Source organism: Fusarium vanettenii (genome assembly GCF_000151355.1).
Source record: "Fusarium vanettenii 77-13-4 chromosome 13 genomic scaffold NECHAsca_28_chr13_5_0, whole genome shotgun sequence".
Taxonomy (NCBI): Eukaryota; Fungi; Ascomycota; class Sordariomycetes; order Hypocreales; family Nectriaceae; genus Fusarium; species Fusarium vanettenii.
Genome location: NW_003315857.1, coordinates 1 through 23,433, shown reverse-complemented (window position 1 = coordinate 23,433; position 23,433 = coordinate 1). Strand labels below are relative to the sequence as shown.

Below are 23,433 nucleotides of genomic sequence, written 5' to 3'. Positions count from 1 at the left end.
GAACCGATTAGCAGAGAGATGGATGTGAGGAAGTTTTGAAGTTGGTAATAAGGTCTAGTTTCTTCACCGTGACCAAAGAAACCACCTATCACAGCATTGGGGTTTGCTGCTGATATGTATTCATCAATATGTTCTTATTGAAAACGAGAATCGGTATTTATCTCCCTTTACCGAGATAGCTTATTTTAGAAACGCCTCTCTGCCTCTACAATCCTTAAATTGTCTTCATAACAACTGTGGTGTCCATCCATCCATTCCAGCCCCCCCAAGCCTCAAGGTCGATGAAAGGCACCTCGACAGAATATGTGCCAGCTCAACCGGTCCAGATTGCATAGTAAAGTCACATCCCCACACACAAGCGTCTTAGAATATCGTGTCCATGCAGTTATCCCCTCCGTATCTTTGAGCTTTAAAGACATATCCATCCTTACCCACCGTGATGGCCTCCAACCGATACGCAACAGGTACAAGTCCATGGTATGTTGTCGACATTTCTTTACTCCTACTCATATGAGCGTCAGCGCCCATGTGAAGAGGGATCCCAGTAACTAGTGCTGGAGCAGACGTAGACGCAGAAGTTGAACTGCAAGTGGAAAGCGTAAAGCTTTCCGCGTTCATCACTCCCGTCACCATGAAAACTCTGTTGGCAGGCCCTCGCATGGACTCAAGGTACGCTTCAACGCCAGGCTTTTTCATGCTCTCCTCGATATAATCCGGGCTCGGCGTAAACCTGACTGTTTCCATGGAATCTGCTGTCACCCTCTTCAAATCTTCAGCCGTGACGTCGCGAAAAGCCGGGATATGATTGAAAATCCGCTTAGGCCCCCGAGAGCGGGTGGTGGTTACTTGTTTGACATCCTCAATGCGAGTGTGAACGGCCGGCTCTGTCGTTACAGGGTCATCGAGTGGACTAAATGGATCTTTGGGGTCGTTGATAATGCTACCAAGCTTGATCACGTTGGGGTCGTGGTGGGATGTTTGGAGAAGGGTGTAGCCCTGCCAGCCAGACGCCTGGGTGAGGTTGTATAGTCGAAAAGGCCACATGATACCAGATACTTTTCCTGACGTCCAATCACTGATGAAGAGCATCAGAAAAAGCCAAGCTGCCCGCAAAGCAGTAGCAGCGGCGACGACGAGGGCTATGATCTGGCCGACAGAGTTGATGGCCGATGATGGTCGCAGATTCGAGTCTCGAATAACGATCTGGGCTGCACTCAGGGAAGTGAGAGCGAGCACGCCGTGCAGGGCGTACATGTAAGACGTAGTAGCAGGGTACTCGCTATAGGAGGCGGGCAGTCCATCGATGCTGTCGTTGGGATAGGTGATGGAAACCAACACGCCACCCTTCTGTTGAATCTCGGTTCCTTCTTCGCCGCATTTTGGCTCAGCTTGGTGGAATTCTTGTGTGTTGTAGAGAGAGTGAAAAGACGTCTGGGCGAACATCAAGCACCGAAGACTGCAGTAAACCCAAAATAGAGCCTGTTCCTTCTGAGGTGGCTGGCAATTGCTGAGCCATGCCCACCAGAACACTGTCAAGCAGGGGCATTCCTTGGTGGAAAATGAACCCTGGAATAGTTGCCTGACAATGTAAAGAAGGGTTATGAGTCCAAATAGTTGGATCAAGGCCATGACCCGAACCTGCCATCGGGCGGCCAAGGACTCTTTTGCGGCGAGTGGAATTGATAGGGCGATGTTCTGAGCGTCAAGAATCATGGCGCCGACGGCAGCATCAGCCAGTGTCAGTGTCTTTTGCTTTACCTGAACAAGCAAAGCAATAGCCAGGGATATGTGCGTCAAGACAAGCCCAGCGCCCATCTCCTTGGCCCCAGTCGCATTGGGGTGAAAGGTGCCCAGTAGAGATATGGCGATGAGAACACAGACCTGTACCCACGCTGCGATGCGAACACCATCACCAGCAACGTCGGCATCTACACCGATACCGCACTTGCCATGGAGGGTTTCGCCGGTCGATTCGACGTCCGTGAACACGATGGGTATAAGAACGACTCCAAGCAGAGCAACGCCGAGAGGAGCAAGCCATTGCCGCAGCGGCATGTACCACCTTCGCGTTCTGATACTTGGGGTGAAAACAAAGATCTCAAGAATGAAGACGATGAGCTGGAGTGTCAAGAACACGGCCAAAATGCCGGTCCTAGACTCTGCCCCAGATATCATGACGTTGGTGACGTCCTCGATGGCGCGATTCACCTGGTTGAATGAGCACGTGTGGAGCGGCTAAAGCAGAGTAGGGCTTACGGAGTTTCAAGTGGACACAAGCTGGTATATTGACGCTCCTCAAACTTTCGGTCATTGATGATGCTGCACGTTTCAGTCGCTGCGAGACCTTTTTCAGGTATGACCTAGATCCTATCAACGGATGCGATGTCTAGAAGATAACCTCACTGCTAAGCAAAATGGAAAGGCGGTGGCTGGATCACGAAAATTGATCCTGCAGCAGGCTGAGCAAGCTGAAGAGTGCGTCGAGATTTCATTGGGCGCGAAACCCCCTGTCATGTCGGAACACTGAGTCTATTGGTCTAGGTCAGGTCGCGGCGTTGGCCATGCATGGATGGAGTCGTCAACGAATACAAAGCACAGTTTCTGACAGGGTCTAACTTTTTAGCTACGATATCCTACAGGGTATCAGGAGCACACGAGTGAATCTTGTATGTTTGAGTAGCCGTGAGCGGGTCACTAAGAACAATCGACTTGTGTATCATTCTAGCGAAATCAAATGTCGAAACTTCACAAGAGGACAAGGCCGATTGTTCGCTAGTAGACGGAAACTGGTCCACGTAATAGAGAAAGTGCCTTTACTCGTATTCAAACCTGGACTTGGGCCGGATAGTGAAAGCAGCGTGCATATCTTCAAACTCTCTCCTGGCAGCGGTATTGTAACTATAATGAGAACCTGAAGCATCACTCTATTTTTTCAACGATGATTTTATACCTATGTGACCAATTAAAAGATAGTGAGACATACTATTCTTACTTCCCTACCCAATGAAAGACCATATACTAGCATACTATGAAGGGTCAGCAGTTGCCAGATTCTCAACAACCCTCACGTTCAATATGTGTGGTTCATAGCATAGCTAACTGGCGTGAAGGTGATGATGGATAGCTTTCTAGCCCATAGTAACTCGCTTGAAGGAGAAACTGCGCAGAGTTGTCTAGAATACTAGGTGCCTCGGAGACTAGATGAGACTATGCATAATTACTGTATTCAACATCACTTCACAACAAGTAGATCACCGAGATGCAGGGCCAATATCTAAAGAGTGCTGATGTGTGACATAGTTTTAAAGGTCAGATACTTTACCGTCTATCTCGTAAGACTGCACATTTGAAACATCGTGAGTTGATCTTTCATCATGAGGGGGCTAACACATGTAAACGCTATCACAACACAATGTATCCTGTCTTCACACCTCTCTCATGGCTTCCTAGAATTTACTTGTTTCTAGGGTCGGACCTTTTATCGAATGGTATTGAGTGACGCATCATACATGCCAGTTACATGCGGGTAAAGTGGAACAATCAGTATCGTCACCATCACGGAAAAGTAAAGTACATTTATAGTATCCATCAACCATCTTGGGTTGCAGCATGCTTGTTGATCTCATGTACTCGAGCCGCATTCAGCCAGCTTCGAGCACTCTATGCTAAGTCTATCACTTTTCCCAGTTTCAAACGCCTTCATAACATGTTGATCCTCGCGCGGGCCTGCCACGCATCCACGGGTATTCATAACTCATAATCAAACTTAAGCAGCAGCAGTGCCATTCTCGAGGCTCTCCTCAGGCCAGACATTGTAGCCAAAGGTATCCTTCATGTTGACGAAGCGAGTGTGGCGGCCCTTGGCAACGCCCTCGACAGCCTCAAAGTCGGCGTCGGAGAGGGTGGGAACTTGGAAGTTGCTCTCGATGCGAGAGGGGGTTGAGCTCTTGGGCAGCACAGAGTAACCTCGGCGGAGACCCCAGGCGAGAAGAACCTGAGCGAGGGTGTGTCCGCTGCGGTCGGCGACCTCGTTGAGGGTCTTGTTGGTTCGGACCTTTTCACCTGTGGTGGGGACTTGGTCCTGAGAGCCAAGAGGCGAGTAGGCTTGGGGCAGGATGCCATTGTCTTGGCAGAACTTGACAAGTTCGGTGTTGGGGAGGAAGGGGTGGATCTCAATCTGGTTGACAGCAGGCTTGACCTTGGCAAAGCCCAGCAGCTTCTTCAGACCGGTGATGGTCCAGTTGGAGACGCCAATAGCACGAGTCTTTCCGCTGGCCAGCAGCTCCTCCATGGCACGCCATGTAGGCTCAGGGTTTTCTGTGAGGTCCTTCTTGATGACGTACTTGCCATCAGGACCAATCTTCGGCTTGTTGTCGGCGTCCTTCTCAGCGGCAATGGGCCAGTGAACGAGGAACAGGTCGACGTAGTCGAGGCCGAAGTTGGACAGCGAGTTTTGCATCGACCACTTGACATCCTCGGGCTCGTGGAGGTGGTTCCAGACCTTGGTTGTGATGAAGAGATCCTCTCGCTTGACAGAGGGGTTCTCACTGAGGAAATCCCTCACAGCCTGACCGACCTCTGCCTCGTTGAGGTAGAACCAGGCGCAGTCAAGGTGCCTGTATCCGGCCTTGAGAGCGCAGGTGACGGCCTTGTAGGTCTCACCCTTGGCGCCCTCATTAGCAAAGGTGCCAAATCCCAATCCTGGGATCTTGACACCGTTGTTGAGGGTGAATGTGGTGGTGTTGGAGGTCATGGTGGATAGGTAGGTAGGTCGATATTCGTGATGACAGGGATATGATGCGTAGGAAGGGAGAAGAGTGAGATAACGTGAGATAACAGATATCGACGGAACCGCTTTTAATAAATGAGAAGAAGAGATATTTTCGCCTCAAGGCGCTGTAGCCGGGATAAATTATCAGGGTCCTCTTGTTGGCGAGGTGGCTTTATCACATCCTTCAACAAAAACGTGGTGGTTTTGAGACAAAGTGGACTAGGTATGATATCATTGTGCCTACTACGAGTTTCTAGAAACGATAAAAAATTCGAGTTCAATTTTTTTTTTCAATTTTCATACTGTAGCCGCAACAAAAACAACTCGCCCCCTTGCTTTTTGACTTTATCTAGGAGAGCTACGTGGGTTCCTCTTGAGTCATAGGTTGACCGATGTCAGCCAACCACGGGCTTCACAATGGAAGCAATCTTATCGACGGGTGGGGAATACGTGGCGATCGTCCCAGATTGTTACCGTTTGTGATGTTTGAGGCTCATCCGCCCTACCCGTAACGGGTCCACAGTGAAAACGGAGTTCCCAGGGTCCTACTCTGCATGATGTCACAGGGTTCTTTCGGTGAGGGTGGCGGGTCGGCCAACCGAGACGGAACGTGACGGAGGATGAGATGGATACGGTCGTAGTGAGATCCATAAGACCACAGTGAGATCCATGCGGCCACATACGGCCAACAGGTACAAAGATCCATCCCGATACCGTTCGTTCCATACGGACAACCATGCGAGATCCATACCGTATCAGCCGCGGCTCCGCACCGCCCACTTGGGACGGCCACTTCTCGGAACTACCGCCTGATGCGGCTGTACCGCCAAGGAACACGACGACAAGCTCTCACATCTGAGGCATATCTCGGTCGCCATGGTGTAACCAGCTAAGAGGGTCCACGGCGGATACCTCTACGTTTGAAGCTCACGTCACTTTGGAGGGTCCAAACGTTTTGCACGCACTCTCAACGTGTCGTTTTTCCTTGGAACGTTCTTCTGGTCCAAAGTTACTCTCGCTTGGGGAAAAAACGTAGATAACGTGTAACTTGTAACTTGACGGTGAGTGCCCGAGGGTCCACATCATGCCGTCGGTAGCCCCGTTTCGAGATTTCTCCTGGATGACGATTTTGGTGATGATGATATCAACAATGAACGAGTTTTTTCCCGACGTGGCGTGCCGAGATAATGCTCTCTCATCTCTGCCTGATTGATAGATAAATACGCTTCCCCGAGTCTGTAGACCCTGGATTCGTCATCACTCAATGCCTCCATCTCCATACACTCATTCTTGATACCCTAAACCATCCCTCCTTTGCATTTTCAGCCTCTCTAATTCTACCTCTACCTCTACCTCACCTCCACACAAAATGTCCCCATCTGCCTTTGACGAGTCGGACCTCCACGTCCCTACGAGTCCCAGCCATCTACGAAAGATGTCTTCCATCTCCAGCGTCCAGAATGGCAACGAAAACACCCTTGCCATTCCTGGATCTGAGGATGATGGCCCCATCGAGGTGCCTGCTACCCGCTCTGCTATCTCTGAGGCCAGCAAGTACATGCACAACCTCAGCGTGTCTCCCTCCATGAGGGACCGCAGATCCTCCCGCAACTCTTTCGGCACAGCCCTCCCCATCCCCCGCAAGCGTCAGTCGCGTCTCTCGTCTGTGCACCATGCCGACGGTCTCCCTGCGCGTCCGGGCATGCCCCCGATCCAGCCTACCCGGGAGCTCCTCGTTTCTCAGGTTCAGAGCATCCAGGCTGAGAAGGTCAAGAAGGCCAAGAACATGGCCTTTGCCTTTGACATTGACGGTGTGCTCGTCCATGGCGACCGTCTTATCCCCGAGGGTCGCAAGGCTCTTGAGATCTTGAACGGAGACAACGAGCTCGGTATCAAGATCCCCCACATCTTCCTCACAAACGGATCTGGCAAGATCGAGAAGGCCCGCTGCGAACAGCTCTCCAAGATCCTCAAGAACCCCGTCAACACCGACCAGTTCATCCAGTCCCACACACCCATGAGTGCTCTGGCCGAGTACTACAGCACTGTCCTTGTCGTCGGTGGCGAGGGTTACCGATGCCGCGAGGTCGCTGAGCAGTATGGCTTCCGCAACATCGTCGTCCCCAACGACATTGTCGCTTGGGACCCTACTGTTGCTCCCTACCGTGTCTTTACCGACGAGGAGCGAGCTACCTCTCGTCCTCGTGACTTTACCAAGATCTGCATTGAGGCTATCATGGTCTTCTCCGACTCTCGGGACTACGCGACCGACATGCAGATCATCATGGATGTCCTCCGCAGTAAGAACGGTCGCCTTGGCACTATCGCCGAGGACCCCGTTGCTGAGCGCATCCCCATCTACTTCTCCCAGGGCGATCTCCTCTGCCCTACTGAGCACCCTAACCCCCGTATGTCCCAGGGAGCTTTCCGCATCGGTCTTGAGGCCATGTACAAAGCCCTCACTGGTGTCGACCTCGAGCGTGTCGTCTACGGCAAGCCCGAGCTGGCTACTTACAAGTACGCCGACGACGTGCTCACCTCTTGGATGGGCGAACTCCACGGCGAGGAGAAGCTTCCCCAAAACATCTACATGATTGGCGACAACCCTGCGTCTGACATCATCGGTGGCAACATGTACGGCTGGAACACGTGCCTGGTGCGAACCGGTGTCTTCCAGGGCGGCGACAACGATGAGAACAACCCTGCCAACTTTGGCGTCTTCCCCAACGTCCTTGAGGCTGTCAAGAAGGCGCTGCGACAGGAGCTCGGCAGCGACTTCAAGTGCTTCTTTGACGAGACTGTGAACCCTGTCCTGCACGCCGACGCCCACGACGGCGCCGCTGTGGTTTAAGGAGGATTAACAGATTGACTGATGAAATCTTTTGGCGTTTTTTTTTGGATTTGGCGAGAAGTCGACAGCTTTCGACGTGGGAATTTGCAATAGACCAGCGATATAGAATCTTGATATCAACAGCATCCATAGATTGATGATGTCCCGAGACTGGACGAGGTGGACGCGCCTCGAGTCAGTCTCGATGGAATTGCCTGGCGCAGTTCAATTGAAACAAATCCCGAAATACTTGTCTCTCTTTGTCTCTCCTCGTGACATGACAGCTGAAGAAATGAAGTGGCGGAGGATTCGATCCAACGGCTTTTGCCTACTCAACGAGGAAATACAAAGCGAAAGGATTCATGCATATTCTTGATTGGAGATTGTGAAATGTTGGAAAACAGACACAGATCGGTATCTTGGCCGAGAGGATTTGCTGTCAAGTGGAGAGAATGCAACATCACAGCCTTGATGATCCCAACCCAACCCCAGGATTAAAGCCTTACAGCCTCTCCGCTGAGCCTTAACCCAAGACCAAAGGATGCAAAGAGAATCCCTTCATCTCAAGTTCTAGGTACCAAGTGTTGATGCGCCTCACGCTAAAGCGTCGCAGGATCGGATCATCCATGCTTTTTTCGCGTCTTGGCCAATCGCTCTTGAAACGCGGCTTGGCGCGAGGAAACGCGAGCGAGCGAGGGCGAAAAAAAAGGGCGATGGAGTGTAAGCGCGCGGAAGCGGTGACGGAACCAACCAAATGTAATGGCGAGGTTGAAGAGGTTGATATTGCTGTAGGTAGTTGAAGATGAGGATATAAAGATCATTGATTTGGTCTTGTTTTCTTATCATCATCACAGCATCTCATCTCATCTCACCTCATCTGCAAGATCTCATCTCACACATCAAATCTCAACTTACACACCCAAACCACGCTCCAATCATATCTCACAACCAACCAACTTACACAATGGTTCGCCTTCTTTCTATTCTTCTCGTTGGAGCTCAGCTCCTCGCTCCTGTCCTGAGCCATGCTGTCCCTCACATTCAACCCCGAGGAGCCAACGACAACATCACTTACCCTTACCCCGAGCTTGGCACTGATGAGCCCGCCGACTTTGCCACCAATGGTTACTTCATCAACCATCTCTGCATCAACGTCAGGAACCTCACCGCTAGTGTCGACTTTTACTCTAGTGTCTTTGGTCTCCGCACGCTTTTCACTCTCCACGTTTCCAAGCACTTTAGCATCACCTACATGGGTCACCCTCATGGCGGAAAGAATGGGACTGGATACCAGACCGCTCTTGAGATGAACCGGGAGAAGAACAACGCCGAAGGATTGATCGAGCTGGTCTACGTTGATGTTCCCGTCTACAACATCGATTCATCTATCGAGACCCCCAACACCTTTGCGCACATCGGCATGGTCGTCCCTGACACCAAGGCCATGCAGGATCGTCTGGATTCTCTTCCTCACATTCCCGTCTTGAAGAAGTACGGTGACCCCATTGAGCTTGGAAGCAAGGTCGCTGGAGCTACCAGTCTTACCCCTGAAGCTCTCGCTCAGCTTGGCCCTGAGGAGAAGGAGCTGATCTCCAGCGTGCTGGGTCCCACCAACGAGCCTCTCATCTTTGTCGCCGATCCTGATGGAAACCTGATTGAGATCCAGCCCCAGGAGGGAGCTGAGCTGGCTGGCTAAATATTTTGGGGATTGATTTGGAGTTGGGGTTATAAAAGACATCGGCGGCGATGATGTAGATGATGCCGTGGATTCAGGAACTGTACATATACACGAGAGATGAATAGATTCCAAGTATGACCGCTTTAAATGTTCTAACATGATCCACTTGATGGACTATCCTCCTTATAATGCCCAGCTGTGACGAGAATGTTGTTCGTCGGGTTGAGCTTGTTTGATCTCCTTGCCACCTCCATCATAAACCCCGGCAACCCACCTGGGACCTCCTTTTCATACCACTCCTTGGCATCCTCGAGTGATAGCGCTACCTCGTGCATCTCCAAAACTTCCTTACTATCCCAGATACCTTCACGTCTATTGAGAGACCTGAGCATGTCGAGCGCACGTGTTCGAAGCTGCTCATCCTCACTATAAGAAATGACAAACGAGAGGCCAGATATGAGGTCGCCGTCGAGGGAAAATGTTGGATGTCCAGGGACGACGACCAACTGCGCCAGAGCGTCCGAAGCGTCGAGAAAAGACGACATTGCTTCGGTGGGCGGAGGAGAGTTGGGCCCCCAGGTCATGCTCATCTTCCAGAATTCCTGTGCCACCGTGAGGATGGCAAGTTGTGTAGCGTCTATCATCAGAGGCTGTTTCTCTTGGAGCATTGACTTTGTCATCTCGAAGCGATCGTTCCAGTGATAAAACTTTTGATCTAGCGCTTTCCAGGTCTCCTCATCATACATGATCTTCTCAGAGTCTGGGCTTTGGTCGCTTGAATAGGTCTCCCAAGGCTCCTCAGCCATGGTCTCCACTGCCTCAACGTCCAATTTCCGTAGCTCGTAGTTTGCGTCATCCAGATCTCGAAATGCTGTTGCAGCTGGGGCTTCAGATGCGCTGATGGCGCGGTAGGGGGGGTCTGTAGCAGGGAGGATGTTATCCTCGAGAAATATGGATGCCTCGACTCCCAAGGTGGCAAACATTTGAGTCAGCTTTCTGGTGACATGTTGTCCTTGTGTGTCTGAAGCAAGGGCCGGTAGGGCCAGTAGACGATTGCCGGCCCGAAGATGTCGAACGGACTCGGGGTATCTCCCTGTGATGCCCTCAAAGGCGATGAACAAGATGCAACAGACCAAGGTACAGTGAATATTAAATGCAGAGTCCATCGACATGTGGGGTACGATATGTGAAATGGCTTTGTTGTACTCTTGCATCGCCAAGCCTCTCAACTGCTGTAGTGGGGATCGAGTATCCTGACCAGCCATAAAGAACCGATGAGCAGCGCCAACAGCAGAGACTGCATATCTGACTGGTTCGCAATTGTGGGCCAGAGGCAAGACAAAGGTCATCCAAAAATTGGACATGTCGGTTGAGCTGGTGAGTTGTTTGGAGGTCCAGTGGTGGAAGTGGTCAAGATAGTATCTCTCGATGGGGGCACCGGGTGTTGACGGGGGTTGGAACACGATGACTTGCTTTGACTCTGGTACTGGTACCCAAACATCGCGTCGTCGAGCTGGCTTCTTGGGAGCTGGAGGAGGAGCATAGCCATCGCACTTGACACCGCTATCGCGACATCGTCGACATATGGGCTTTTCCTCGTCACATTTCACGTGTCTAATCCTGCACGAAGGAGTTGGTTTAGAGCTGAGCCAAGCTATCGAGCGGCAAGGTAACTTACTTGCTATAGCCAGCAACAAATGTCGCCTATCAGCTTCTTTCCTCGGCACGGGGAACAAGGGGGGTTGGGGTTTTGAGCGGGTCACGCACCAGGTAATGCATCCAGTCCGGGTTTTGGGGCCATACGCCCGCCTGAACTTGGGTCTCCGAGGCAAAGACTTCGATTCGCTCATGGTTCTGCACGTTACTCTTACTTGGCGCGAGAGAACATTCCGTGGCAATGGCCCGTTGTTGTTAAAGACTTTTAGATCTGAGAGAAAAGGGAGAAAGATGGGCGGTCCGAGTCTGTGGGAGGCGCAGCAAAACACGGTCTGAGTGGAGTTTTTGCGATTCAGGATGCTGGGTTTGAATACGAAGCGGCCAATGAAAGCGAGTAATTTGCTCCGCTTTGGGTTAGTAGTTGTTGAAACGAAGACGGCGAGGAGTCAGTGCATCGTGAAGCAACTTAAAACAGGCAAACCTGGGTGACTTTGTTTCATCTTCACCCTGAAGGCGGTGGCTTAAACTCGCTTGGGGAGAAGGCTTGGGTTTGAGATTCTATTTATGTCTGTAAACGAGATTGATAAAACATCGTGGCTGCAAGCCTAGTCTTGCAACCTTCTTGGCTGCCTCTCAACTTGAAGTCTCAAGACCCAACATCCAATCATAGCACTGACTCATGAGTTAGGTCAAGTTTGTCATGATGGTATGCGGCTGACTCTGATATGTATTACGCGTCAAGGCACTTTTGACCGTTAGGCGACCAATTGTTTCCCCTAAGAGCCGTTTCATTTTAAAACGGTCCTTTGTGGCTTGATACGCCTCGTTGTAAACGTTTACTGCTATTCATAGCGGCCTTAACGGGCAATCCTACTACGGCAGCTCGTAAATGATTGGCTCATCTCCTCTCTTCAGCCTCCACTGATTCGTTATCGCCAATATGTCTTCACACCCTCTAAGACACCAGCCCCATTTCCTCACAAACCCTGGTGACAACTCCCACCCGCTCGCATCCCACGGAGGTGACCAGGCGATAACACCCCGATGCTCAATCTCCGACTGGGGAAATCCTTCAAAGAGGCCGCCCATGATATCTGACCAAAGCGCATCTTCATCAAAGTGACCGAGCGCTAGAAGGACGTTGTCGCGCCAAACTGGGTGCGGTATGATATCTACCCAGCCTTCATGTGGGATCGTGCGTTGGAGGTCTGTGGGTAAAAGAGATGGAGGTACAACTCCGGGGTCTGTAGGATATGGAAGAACGTGTTCTGCTGCGGAGGAGCATTCGGCAGTAGGAGCACTCCCAAGTTGTGATACCAGCTCCCGATTGGCGAGGGATGCGCGGAGAACATTAAATTGGAGTAGAACTATCAAGTGATCAGAGGAAAGGGGGAACGTAATTCGTGGTTTAGGCGACCTGGTTGGCACCATGGAGCCTTGGGAGGAGGGGATCCGGGGTATTAGAGGTGCCTGAGGATTATTGGTTTTGGCTGCCGCTGATTCTGGTACCATGCGTATGGACTGTTGAGCTTCAATCCAACACGGCACCTCAGCCTCGGTCTTGATAACTTGGTCAACTGCGGCTTTCTTCTTCAACTCGAGGGCTTTTCGCCGCCCTGTTGGTCAAGGTAAAGTGAGCATGAGCTGTTGCGACTAGTGCTATTGAGCATCCAGGTTACTCACGATATGCTCTAACATTGAGCCTGTTCTGTAACCGCCTGCGTGACGCTGCATCGGTAACTCCACTCCAATCGTCTTCCTCGTCTAGAAGCTGCCAACGTTCAGCAAGGGGCTGGTTCACTATGCGCCTTCGGGCTGACTGACCTCTGGTAGCTTCGGCACAGGGGTCCCGCGGGCCCGAGATGCAGTCGATGACATGTCGACGGATCGGACTCTCGGCTTCAAATAATGTCCGGTGCAGTCTGGGAAACTATGAATTTCCCAGGTGCAACTCGTCGTGGTGCCCGCGCCATCAGCAGCGTGGAAGTGGAGTGTTTGGGCTGACGCCAGCGTCAACAGGGGTGCTGATTCCGGCAGTCGAAGGATCGCAAGATACCTTCTCTCATTGGACGAAATCCTAGCCTTAGCCTCTTTGGTCTTAGCTTCATGCACCTGGCTTACCGTCTGGCTTTCCTCTTTTCGAAACACCACGAGATGCTGATGGTCAATGGTGGCCTTGATGATTTGAAGCGTCACTTCTGTGCCGATTTTTGAGGGAGGATTAGGCATGGATTTTGGATATTTAAACAGCATATTCCCAAGGATTCTTTTGTATCCGTCTCACTACTCAACAATCCCAATCAATTCTGCAACCATCGCTTCCCCCCCGTGTACACACACCTACCCTATTCCCTCAACTTCGGATCGTTTTCGTATTCTTCATCAGCATGACTTTTCATCCTGACTCACTTCCTGACCTGACAGGAAAAGTATACATTGTCACTGGTGGCACTTCGGGCATGTCAGTAGTTAATCCTAACCCGTACATCTCTCTAAGCTAACGATGCTGCTGTAGTGGCTACAATACCGTTGCTCGTCTCGCTCAACACGGGGCACACGTCTACCTGTGCGCACGCTCCCACGCAAAAGGCGAAAAGGCAGCCGCTGGAATCAGAGAGCGCTACCCTCAAGCGAATATCTCCATCTTGGAAATGGACCATACGTCACTGTCTACCGTCGTCTCTGCAGCCAAGCTCTTCCTGTCAAAAGAGACAGCGCTGCATGGGCTCGTTAACAATGCTGGCATCATGGCAACGCCGTTTGAGATGACAAAAGACGGGTACGAAGCCCAGTGGCAGACAAACTACCTCGCTCACTGGGTTTTCACTTCTTACTTGATACCCCTTATGCTCAACACGTCAGAGGGTCTCCCCTCTGGCACAGTCCGGATTGTGAATCTGTCTTCGGCAGGTCACCACCAGGCACCAAAGGGAGGCATCAACTTTGCCGATACTTCACTTCCCAGTGAGGGTGGAATAACCCGATATGGCCAGTCCAAACTCGGCAACGTGCTCCACGCCAAGACGTTGCACAAGAGATACGGTCCTGGGTCACCCAGCTCCAAAGCTGGCGAGGGAGAAATCTGGACTTCGGTTGTGCACCCAGGCTTGGTGGAAAGCCACCTTGGAGATCGCGCAGAGTTTCCTCCTCTCATGAGGCAATTCTTCTCAGTGTTTGGCGCTCTGGGAGGAAGGGTGGATGGTGACAAGGGCGCGTGGACGAGTCTCTTCTGTGTCGCCAGTCCCGAGATGAAGGAGAGCCAGAGCGGTACGTACTTTCAGAGGATTGCCGAAGCTGGGTGGCAGAGTCGCCTGGCCAAGGACGAAAAGCTGGCTGAGAAGCTGGAGGAATGGACAAAGGAAGAGATGAGGAGAGGAGGCTGGGTTGGTCAGTGAGTGGGGGCCTAACATAAGGGTTTGGATGTATCTTTGGTTTCCTCGTCACAATTTGCAAGACTTCATATAGATGATGGTATATAAAGGTTTAGATAATTGATATTGGGGAATACTGAATTGAATATGCTGTAGTCTCAAGTAATGATGGTGAGAGCGCTCGCCTACCTCAACTTGTATCACGGCCTCACATGGTCTCATCAGGGGACAGAGTTATAGTTTAAAGGCGCCCATTGCTTTATCAATTTGGCCCTGTATAGGTTAAAGTGAAGTAACTTTATTTTCCTTCAAAGGTCGGCTTCCATACTAGTTTGCCTGAAAGGCCGTGTCCGGTTCCGAGACTTTGCCCGTTGCCCTGTTGAAAGGCGTAGATCTCATCAGAAGTAACTATCACACTGCGCATTTGAAGTATGAAGTTAGTATTAACCATAATTATCTTCAGAAAGCCGTGATGAATTAGTTTCTCAAGCTCAGATGAATGCTGCTGGTTAGCTATCACGTTTGCCTGGTCTCTCGGCAGCGATTGTATGTGTTCATTGTCGTACGCATCCCACGCTTCACGAACTAGGTAGGTAGTTATTAGACCACTAAGCTTAAATTGTAAGAGGCAGATAGAGGAACACTCTCAATAGTGAGGGAATGACGATGAAGTGATGGAGTCAAATAAATTCTTGAATTGTCAGCTCATTGGCTGGTCTAGGTACGCTGTTTTAAAGTCCCAAAGTACATCAACCCCCCGTCATGCACAGAACTGCTTGCCAACTGTAGAAAAATTGCTGAAAACATGTGAATCGGCACTGCCGGCCGTGTCATCCCTGTCGCGTCAGAGTGATCCGGAGGTTTCGGATGTGACTCTCACAGCCTGTGAGACTGCATTCAGCCGCACTTGGAGAGGATGACTATCCTTGCCACGAGGGCCAATTGAGTGAAATCAGGGAACCGCTTCGGAAAGCTGTCCCGAAAGAGGCGTACCCCGTTAGCTGGGTCCCAATGTGGGTTGCTTCGATTGGTGGTGGACTGGTGGTGTTGCGAGATTACGGATACCTGCATCGGACTGCCAAGAAGTGTATTTTAAGCATCATTGGGACAGGGCTGAGACGTGTAGTCCTCTCGGAGCCTATTCCTAAAAGGTTGAACACCGCGAGCCGAGGCTGAGACGCTCTCAAGTCCATCGATAACTCGATCCAAAGAATTCTACTCTTCAGGCTGGATAGGCAACTGAACCAACCCAGCTTGTCGTTAACTAAGCCTTGTTTGGCAGCTTCAATTTGGCTAGTTGAGTGACAGTGCATTAAGCATATTAAACAATATCTATCCCGCTGGCTAAATCCATTGCACCAACTACATCATGTCGTCATCTCGGCGTACGACAAATGAGGTTGATTATAGACCCATCTCACATCGTTCTTGTCAGCCTTCTTGTCCGATTTGAGCCAGCAATTACCATTATACTTCTCCACCGCGTTTGCCATTCCCCGATCGAACACCACGGCCTTGCAAGGATAGCCCACAGGGTCCTCGCCAGCGCCAGTGGGCGCGTTCCTCATCTGAGCACAAGCCGAAGCGCAGTCCTCGATGGTGTAGGCAATGACCACGCCGATGTCCCTGATGCTGTTTGTTGCTGATTTCCTGGCGTCCACTCCGCAGTACCACTTGAATCTGGAGCCTCCGGGGGTGGTAAAGTACTTTTTGAAGCCCTTGGTTTCGCAGTCGATCGTGAGGTTCTTGACATCATTGTAGAGCTTGGGGAGGTATGTGCTGTTGTTGTTGGTCTCGGTGGCCGCGGCATCGGCTTCGGCAGTCGGTGTTGGGCAGGTAAAAGTTTGAGTGAGGGCTTCGACAGAAGAGTCAGAGCTGTGGATGTGGTTAGCATTCAAGCTGTATCTGAAGAGGCAATTGAAGACTCACTTTTGGCAGTTGGCTAGTGCTGCACCTAGGCCACCACCCAGAGCACCTCCGACAATAAGGGCCGTGATTGCGGCCACCAAGATACCGAACGTCAAGAAGGTTGTGCCAAAGGGGCCCTTTGGCTTTTGCTCTGGCTGGCCTGGATAGGGATACGGATGATCCTGTGCTGCTGCTCCATAACCTTTGGTTTGGTTATAAGGATCGTATTGAGGAACAAGCTCGGGTGCCGTCGCATCAGGATCAACCTCCAAGCCAGAGTGGTCTGGATGAGTCGCCATCTCGTCCGAGTTTGAAAGGAAGGCAGTGCCTCGAGGGATCGACGTGGGCCTTGCTGTAGTTGGATGCAACGAACGAAAGAAAGAACGGAGAGAATATGTCGTCAGAGCACAGCAAAGGGCGTGTCGCAAAAGATAAAAGAAAGACGTTGGTTACGAGAAAAGAAGAAGAGAAAGAAAAACATCTTCTCTCACAATCATGGGCTGTGCCTGGGCGCAGTATCCAGCTCGCAAAAGAATCACCAATTCGGGTTCACCAACGACGCACTAAAAAGTCGTTATATCCGCCCTACAAGGATTCTCGTGCAGGGCCTTTTGCTCCACGAGAGGGTCAAAACGCCTCGTTGACGGGGCATCGTGCAGATTAGCGACCCTGTAGGGATTCCTCCTCGAGTGATCATCGGCTGACTAGTGGAATCCTTGCCGAGCTTTGGAGAGCGTTGAGAGGTTCTGAAGAGGTGTTTTTTAAGATCAAGGCCTGTGGCTGGGATCCTGAGCTCCAGACAGGCAGTTTAATCTGACCCCCAACGTTGTGCTGCATGACTAGGGTCACTCGGTAAGACTTCTTTAGCCTGTTGTTTCTTCCTTTCATTGTCATGAAGTATACTCGCGTACAATGCTCCGGATGGTGCTCTCAACGTCGCCTCGGCGATATCCCCCTAACAAGGCGACATCCGCTGCATCGGGCTCATACACGACCGTCTCCTGCCCAGCAAACATGGAAGAACGAGGCAGCAGAGGATGATCCTCATCCAACGCCTCAATCTTGAGCTCACTCCCCGCCGCCTTAAAGAACACCCCCCAATACTCGGCCATCGTCCAATTTTCGTCGCCCAAGAGTATCGCCCGCCCGCTCACGGCTGCCGCATTATCCAATGCCCCAGCGACAGCTGCGGCAAGCGCCATCGTCGACATGATGTTGGAGCCCCAACGCGGTGCAAAGGGTGGAATGTCGAGTTTGCCCTGGGCGTAGTTGACGAGCGCTTCGAATATTGGCACGCGCATGCCTGGGACCTTTCCGACTATCATTGGTGCATCAAGGCTGCAGGCGTAAAAGCTTGGTGATGCAAGAGCTACGATTCCGTCTGCGGCCTGCTTTCTCGAGCGGACGTAAGCTGCCTCCTCGACCTGCTCTGGTGCGACGTGGTGTGTGTAACTGCCAATGTTCACCAAAATTCGGACTCCAGCGTCTCTTGCTAGGCGTGCAAAGGCTGGAACAGCTTCGCCGTTGCTGTCAAGGTAGTATTTGTCTGCCTCGGCTTGCTGCTCGGGAGGGATGTGTCGACCATCAGTTCCAGCGGAAAAGACAATTGCCTCAAAGGCTCCCAAGATTTCTTTGCTAAAGTCTTGCTCTAGCTTAAGATAATCCCCTTGGAGATATTGTAGTTCTGCAAGTGCAGGTACATTGGCTGGTGGAGAAGGCTTGCGACCGGTGATGGTAACTTCGTGGCCCAAGGATTGAAGGTATAGAGCGGTCGTGGCGCCGATCATGCCAGTGCCGCCAACAACGAGAACCTTCATAGTGAGGATTGACGATGCACAGATCTTTTAAAGTCATTTTCCAGCTTCAAAGTCTAGAGTTGGGAGCACGGTGGGCAAATATATAACTAGTCAATAACGTCAACTTTGTGATCTGCATAACGTTATTGGCGGAGCTGCGGACTTCACAAGGACCGATAAACGCGCCATCTTACAAATATCACTTCAATTAATGGCGGCACCGGGCAAATTTGTTCGTAAAGAGAGAAGAGAGCCTAGCATGGTTGGGTCAAAGGAATACAGACATGTTGCGTCGAAGCTTTGGGTGTAAGCAACATCAACAACAGAGAGTAATACAATCATATATCACATCATATCACTCATAATCACTGCTTCTCGTACTTACTGCCTTTGTGATTTTTGTCGGGTTGCATGCCTTCTCGTAATAACACGGAGGCCATTTCTGGGCTATTGAATCACGGATAAGATCCGCGGGGGAGAATTCAGGACCTCATGCGAGTTTCTAGTGATATAGGCTATTTCACCTGGTGTGGCTTATACTGAAGCCTCTCAGTTGTAGGACACCCCCAATATCTCCCACGGCCAAGAACCAGGCTGCTGCCTGCTCCTACTTGCATGGGGGCGCGGTTTCTGCAACCAATAAGATGATACAAAAGCCCCTCTCACTCTCTTTCAAACGCGTGCGCCATTTTCCGTCTTCCAACCATTCGATCGTGGGAGCTCCAAAAGAGCGCCAGGCTAGCGATGGCTTCAACCGCGCGTATCAATCATTCCAAGATGGGAGCAGCTGATCTTTGCGATGGGTGTTTAGTTGTGTTATTGGATGATTCCATCGATGAATTCTATGAGGGGCAAATGGGCAACAGTAACAATAAGCCGACTCTCCGACACGTGTATGAGGAGCGGTACCGGGAGCCAGACTACTTTAATTACGCCAGATATGGGGATGAGGATGAGGACGAGGACGAGGACGAGGACGAGGATGAAGATGAGGGAGAGAATGAGGGTGACAACGAAGGCGATTTCTCCCCAGGCACGCCCGAATTTTTCATCGCAGGGGTCCCCCCTAGAAGGTGGAAAGATGAATTGCCTAGTCTACCTGCCATGGCTGAGACAGCCGACGCCGGTTGTCAGCTGTGCCAGTTTCTTCGGCAAGCCATTCTTCGAAAAAAAGTCCCTTTTGAAGGTCCTGTTCATGTGAGGGCAGGATATATATGGGGTGCTTGTCGGACCTGGTTTGAAAACAGAGACGATGGGCTTGTGGCTTGGAGATGTGAGGTATTCGATGGGACGGGAGAAGGATATTTGCTGTCTGCCATTGACTTTAACGTGGAAACAAGAAACGGCAAGTGCTCTGGGACTGTTTACGCATATAAAAAGCTAAAATTGTCTCCAGATGAGATAGCTACGTGGTTGCGCATGGAGAGGAAGCGATCACCCATGCCATTGGACGTACATAACGTTAGATGGATGAAGGACACACTCGGTCAATGCGAGGAGGAATGCAACCATCTCGAAGCCAGGACCGGTTTCTTGCCAACCAGGTTGATCGACGTTGGAACCAAAACTGGAGACGATGCGCGACTAATGAGAACAACCGACACTAACAATCACGACCTGAAGTACGCGGCTTTGAGCTACTGCTGGGGCCCCAAGGAAGACGCTGCAAAGCAAACCAAGACGATTAGGTCCAATTTATCCCAGAATCTTGATGGTATACCGCTAAGGGACATGGTTCCTGTGGTAAGAGATGCGATTCTCGTTTGCAAAGCCCTCGACATACAATACCTCTGGGTCGACGCCCTCTGCATCCTCCAAGATGATTCTGACGACTGGGATAAGGAGATCGAGATGATGGGTCACATTTACTACTCTTCAATCCTCACAATTTGCCCCTTGTCCTCAAATTCTTGCTTGGAAGGCTTCTTGGGCCCAAGACCCCAAGGGCTTGACATCGAATTTCAATCCTCTCGCCGCCACAGGATTCGGGGCAGCTACACCTTTTTCGAAAGCACATCATCAACGAATGACTTTCAAATCAATCTGGTGAAATATTGCAAAGATCTAGATGTGGATCACTCATCGTGGGCTACCAGGGGCTGGACACTGCAAGAAGGCCTCATGTCACTCCGGATCTTGTTTTTCGGAACAAGCATGTGTCATTTCTCTTGCAAGAGAATAAGCAGATCAGAGAATGGCTATGACTCGTCGGTTGGTGCTTCTCCCATCGCAGCTCGGGACACCATGACATGGAGTTTGAAGCCGCAAGGGCGGCTTTCCGACTCTCAAAGACGGGAGCTGTACGACCGATGGGTGGAAACTTGGGCAGTAACAAAGAGGAAATGGACGTATAGAGAGGATATTTTGCCTGCTATATCAGGCCTTGCTAAGCAATATGCTGCTCTTACCAACGAAGTCTACCTCGCGGGTCTTTGGGAAAACACCCTACACTATGACCTCCTTTGGCGTATCAGGTCCCTCGGTCCTGGAGATTTGGAGGAAACTCTACGAGGAATTCGACACCAGACGCCATATATCGCTCCGTCTTGGAGTTGGTCATCACAGCAAAAGTCATTTGAAAGGTTACGAGCCAGAGACTACAACGCAAGTGAGAGGACTGGCTTTACAACCAGAGCCGATCCAAATCTTCCTTCTCACACACGGGCCGAATTTATTTTGGGGAAAGTCCATATGGACTTGTGGGGGAAGAATCCTTTTGGGCGGTTGAAAGGGGGCTTCATTACCCGTTGGCTCATGTGGGTCTAGCGACCCAGGCGAGCCAACCTAGCAAGCTACGTTAGCCACAAAATTATAATATGGCTATAAAATTATAATATATTATAGGGCCCTAATTTCCCCCTTGAAAAGCCGCCTTTTTTAGTCTCTTAGTTTTAAAAGCTATCTAGAGTAATTTATAAAAGTATAAAAGAGTAAATTAAAGCTATTAGTAATACCTAAAGTAATAATATTAATAATATTAATAATAGCTATAATAAAAGCCGCCGCCTAAGCCTCTAAGGCCGCTACCTTCTTAGATAATTCCTTATATAAATTTAGCTATAAAAATATCTTTTTAGCCCTCTAGGCTAGCTTTTTATATAGCCCTTACTTATATAATAATTCTTATAATCCTCTATATCCCTAATATATAATATTAAGGCTATATTAGGCATAGTATAGAGGGGGATTTAAGTAGTAAAGATAATAACCGCGGCGATAAGGGTATAATTAGTAGCGATAAGGGTATTTATAATAGAGGCTTAAATAAAAAGAATTCCTTATTATTTTTTTTTTTTTTTTTTTCTTAATAAGAGCTAATTTAAGCTAGAAAATAATATTATTATTACTTCTTATAAGAGTAATCTAATCTATTATACTAAGGGGTTTTAAAATAAAATTAATATTATAAATAGCTTTATTAATTTCTTATAGTAATTATATATTTATTATAAAAGGGTTAGGCTTTTAGTATTACGGCTATAATATAAGCCAGGCAGGGAACTATAGCAGAAATACTCTAACTAAGTAAGGGACTAAGGGGATTAAATATCGCCTATATCGGTCTAAGGACTAAATATTAAGAATATTAATTTTACCCTAAATTAAACCTAGAGAATATTAATCTAGAAGGTTAACTATAAGTATATAAAATATACTCTTTATATTTTCTTATATACTAATTACCTTAGCTATTAATATAACTTAGTTATACTTAATACCCTTAAGTATATTACTAGATATAACTTATATTACCTTTTGAGGCTATATAATATTCTCCTCTATTAATATAAACTAATATAACTAATTTATCCCTTAAGAATCCTATAATTATTATATATTAATAGCTCTTATTTAGAGGATTACTTATATTACCTTAAATAATATTAAATATAATAATTACTTAAGCTACTCTTAGTAATAATTATTAATAAATTTTACTTATTAATTATTTATTTACCCTTATTATATTAATTTAGGCTAATTTTAATAATAATAAAGAGATAAATAATAATAATAAAGAAATTAAATAATTTTATATTTAGGTTATTATTATAATTATTAAAATAAAAGAACTTAGAGGACTTATTAATTATATAGTTATTACTTAGTAAGCCTAAAATTAATAATATTATAAAAATATCTAAAATATTAATAATATAATAATTATTATTATAAAAGGTAAAGATATTAGAGAAATCTTAAAGTTAAAATAATTAGAGAAATTTAATAATATTATATATAAATTATTAATATTTCTTATATATATATATATATTTATATTTTATTATCTTATTTAGTTTATTATAATATCTAATAAGGTTTAATATATCGCTAAGTATCTTACTAAGTATATTATAGCCTAATTTAAACCTATTATAAAGGAATACCTTATTAAATTACTTAATAAATACTCGCCTTAGACTATAAACCTTTATTCTAGCTTTAAAGTCTTTAAAATTATACTTTAATAAGCCTTTAAAATAATAAATAAAAAAGCCTAAGTAAAAAGAGAAATTAAGGTATTTTAATAAATATACTTTATATTAAAATATAATATTAAATACTTTTAGCTTACTTTAAAGCTTAATTAATATTAAAAACTCTTAATATTCTTTTTTTTTAATAAACTTAAAAAAAAAATATAGGCTAAACTTTATAAAGAAAATTAATTTAATAACCTTATTAATTATATTAGCTAAGTAATTAAAATTAATAATTAATAATTCTCTTAAAGAAACTCTAAAACCCCTATTATAATAAAAAAAACTACTAAAAACCTTAATTTAATATTAACTAAGGATAATCCTAATAAACTAATATATCTTATAGAACCTATATAAGACCTATAAAACTTAAAATAATTTAATAAGGGACCTAAGATATAAAATATTATTATTATTATAAGAAAAGATATAAAGTAAATAAATATAAAAAGAAATAATAAGATATCTAAGAAAGATAATATAAACCTAAGTAATAATAAAGACTTCTTAAAAATAAAAAATAAATAAGATTTATATAAGCTAATAATAAACTATAAATAACTCTTTAAATAATAAAGATATTTAATATAATATAAATTAGCTATAATTAAATTAAAGCTATGCCTAATTAAATTAATATATTATATTAATAAGCCTATTTTATAAAAAAATAAGCTAAGAAAAATAAAATTACTTAGAATAATAAGAAAGACTAAATATATTAAATAACCTAACCCTAAAAACTTAATTATATAAACCTTATAGATTATATTAAGATATAATTAAAATAAGAATTATTATTAAAACCTATTACTAAGGTTATTATTAAATTAAACCTTAAAATTATTATAATTACTTAATAAAGATAATAAAATTATAATAAGAAATAATAAAAAAGTCTAAAAAAATAATAAAGAGAATTATTATAATAACCTAATT

At 47.4% G+C, this 23,433-nt stretch overlaps 10 protein-coding genes across 10 annotated transcripts; 4 read left to right on the top strand and 6 right to left on the bottom strand.

Annotated features, from left to right (window-relative positions):
• Positions 1-363: 363 nt before the first annotated feature.
• On the bottom strand, positions 364-2,514 carry NECHADRAFT_88108 (uncharacterized protein; the record flags this gene model as incomplete). Its single annotated transcript, XM_003043404.1, has 2 exons — positions 364-2,235; positions 2,404-2,514. The coding sequence occupies 2 exons, from the start codon at positions 2,512-2,514 to the stop codon at positions 364-366; spliced, it is 1,983 nt and encodes a 660-aa protein (XP_003043450.1).
• A 1,064-nt stretch (positions 2,515-3,578) lies between these two features.
• On the bottom strand, positions 3,579-4,978 carry NECHADRAFT_64813 (uncharacterized protein). Its single transcript, XM_003043403.1, has one exon. It carries the CDS (start codon positions 4,751-4,753, stop codon positions 3,767-3,769), a length of 987 nt encoding a protein of 328 aa, XP_003043449.1. The 5' UTR covers positions 4,754-4,978; the 3' UTR covers positions 3,579-3,766.
• Positions 4,979-6,206: 1,228 nt separating this feature from the next.
• NECHADRAFT_54849 (uncharacterized protein) lies at positions 6,207-7,622 on the top strand (the record flags this gene model as incomplete). The annotated part of the gene is made up of 1 exon (XM_003043521.1): positions 6,207-7,622. One exon carries the CDS (start codon positions 6,207-6,209, stop codon positions 7,620-7,622), a length of 1,416 nt encoding a protein of 471 aa, XP_003043567.1.
• A 943-nt stretch (positions 7,623-8,565) lies between these two features.
• NECHADRAFT_88105 (uncharacterized protein) lies at positions 8,566-9,297 on the top strand (the record flags this gene model as incomplete). Its single annotated transcript, XM_003043520.1, has 1 exon — positions 8,566-9,297. One exon carries the CDS (start codon positions 8,566-8,568, stop codon positions 9,295-9,297), a length of 732 nt encoding a protein of 243 aa, XP_003043566.1.
• Positions 9,298-9,352: 55 nt separating this feature from the next.
• On the bottom strand, positions 9,353-11,080 carry NECHADRAFT_102197 (uncharacterized protein; the record flags this gene model as incomplete). Its single annotated transcript, XM_003043402.1, has 2 exons — positions 9,353-10,933; positions 11,047-11,080. 2 exons carry the CDS (start codon positions 11,078-11,080, stop codon positions 9,432-9,434), a joined length of 1,536 nt encoding a protein of 511 aa, XP_003043448.1. The 3' UTR covers positions 9,353-9,431.
• Positions 11,081-11,808: 728 nt separating this feature from the next.
• On the bottom strand, positions 11,809-12,813 carry NECHADRAFT_88103 (uncharacterized protein; the record flags this gene model as incomplete). Its single annotated transcript, XM_003043401.1, has 3 exons — positions 11,809-12,551; positions 12,619-12,706; positions 12,760-12,813. 3 exons carry the CDS (start codon positions 12,811-12,813, stop codon positions 11,809-11,811), a joined length of 885 nt encoding a protein of 294 aa, XP_003043447.1.
• A 509-nt stretch (positions 12,814-13,322) lies between these two features.
• NECHADRAFT_54705 (uncharacterized protein) lies at positions 13,323-14,330 on the top strand (the record flags this gene model as incomplete). The annotated part of the gene is made up of 2 exons (XM_003043519.1): positions 13,323-13,396; positions 13,451-14,330. 2 exons carry the CDS (start codon positions 13,323-13,325, stop codon positions 14,328-14,330), a joined length of 954 nt encoding a protein of 317 aa, XP_003043565.1.
• Positions 14,331-15,673: 1,343 nt separating this feature from the next.
• Positions 15,674-16,513, bottom strand: NECHADRAFT_88101 (uncharacterized protein; the record flags this gene model as incomplete). The annotated part of the gene is made up of 2 exons (XM_003043400.1): positions 15,674-16,181; positions 16,236-16,513. The coding sequence occupies 2 exons, from the start codon at positions 16,511-16,513 to the stop codon at positions 15,674-15,676; spliced, it is 786 nt and encodes a 261-aa protein (XP_003043446.1).
• Positions 16,514-17,104: 591 nt separating this feature from the next.
• NECHADRAFT_88100 (uncharacterized protein) lies at positions 17,105-18,031 on the bottom strand (the record flags this gene model as incomplete). The annotated part of the gene is made up of 1 exon (XM_003043399.1): positions 17,105-18,031. The coding sequence occupies one exon, from the start codon at positions 18,029-18,031 to the stop codon at positions 17,105-17,107; it is 927 nt and encodes a 308-aa protein (XP_003043445.1).
• A 723-nt stretch (positions 18,032-18,754) lies between these two features.
• NECHADRAFT_88099 (uncharacterized protein) lies at positions 18,755-20,862 on the top strand (the record flags this gene model as incomplete). The annotated part of the gene is made up of 2 exons (XM_003043518.1): positions 18,755-20,618; positions 20,855-20,862. The coding sequence occupies 2 exons, from the start codon at positions 18,755-18,757 to the stop codon at positions 20,860-20,862; spliced, it is 1,872 nt and encodes a 623-aa protein (XP_003043564.1).
• Between the last annotated feature and the right edge of the window lie 2,571 nt (positions 20,863-23,433).

Coding starts and splice junctions, on each gene's coding strand:
- NECHADRAFT_64813 (XM_003043403.1), bottom strand. CDS start 4,753: ATGACCTCCAACACCACCACATTCACCCTCAACAACGGTGTCAAGATC.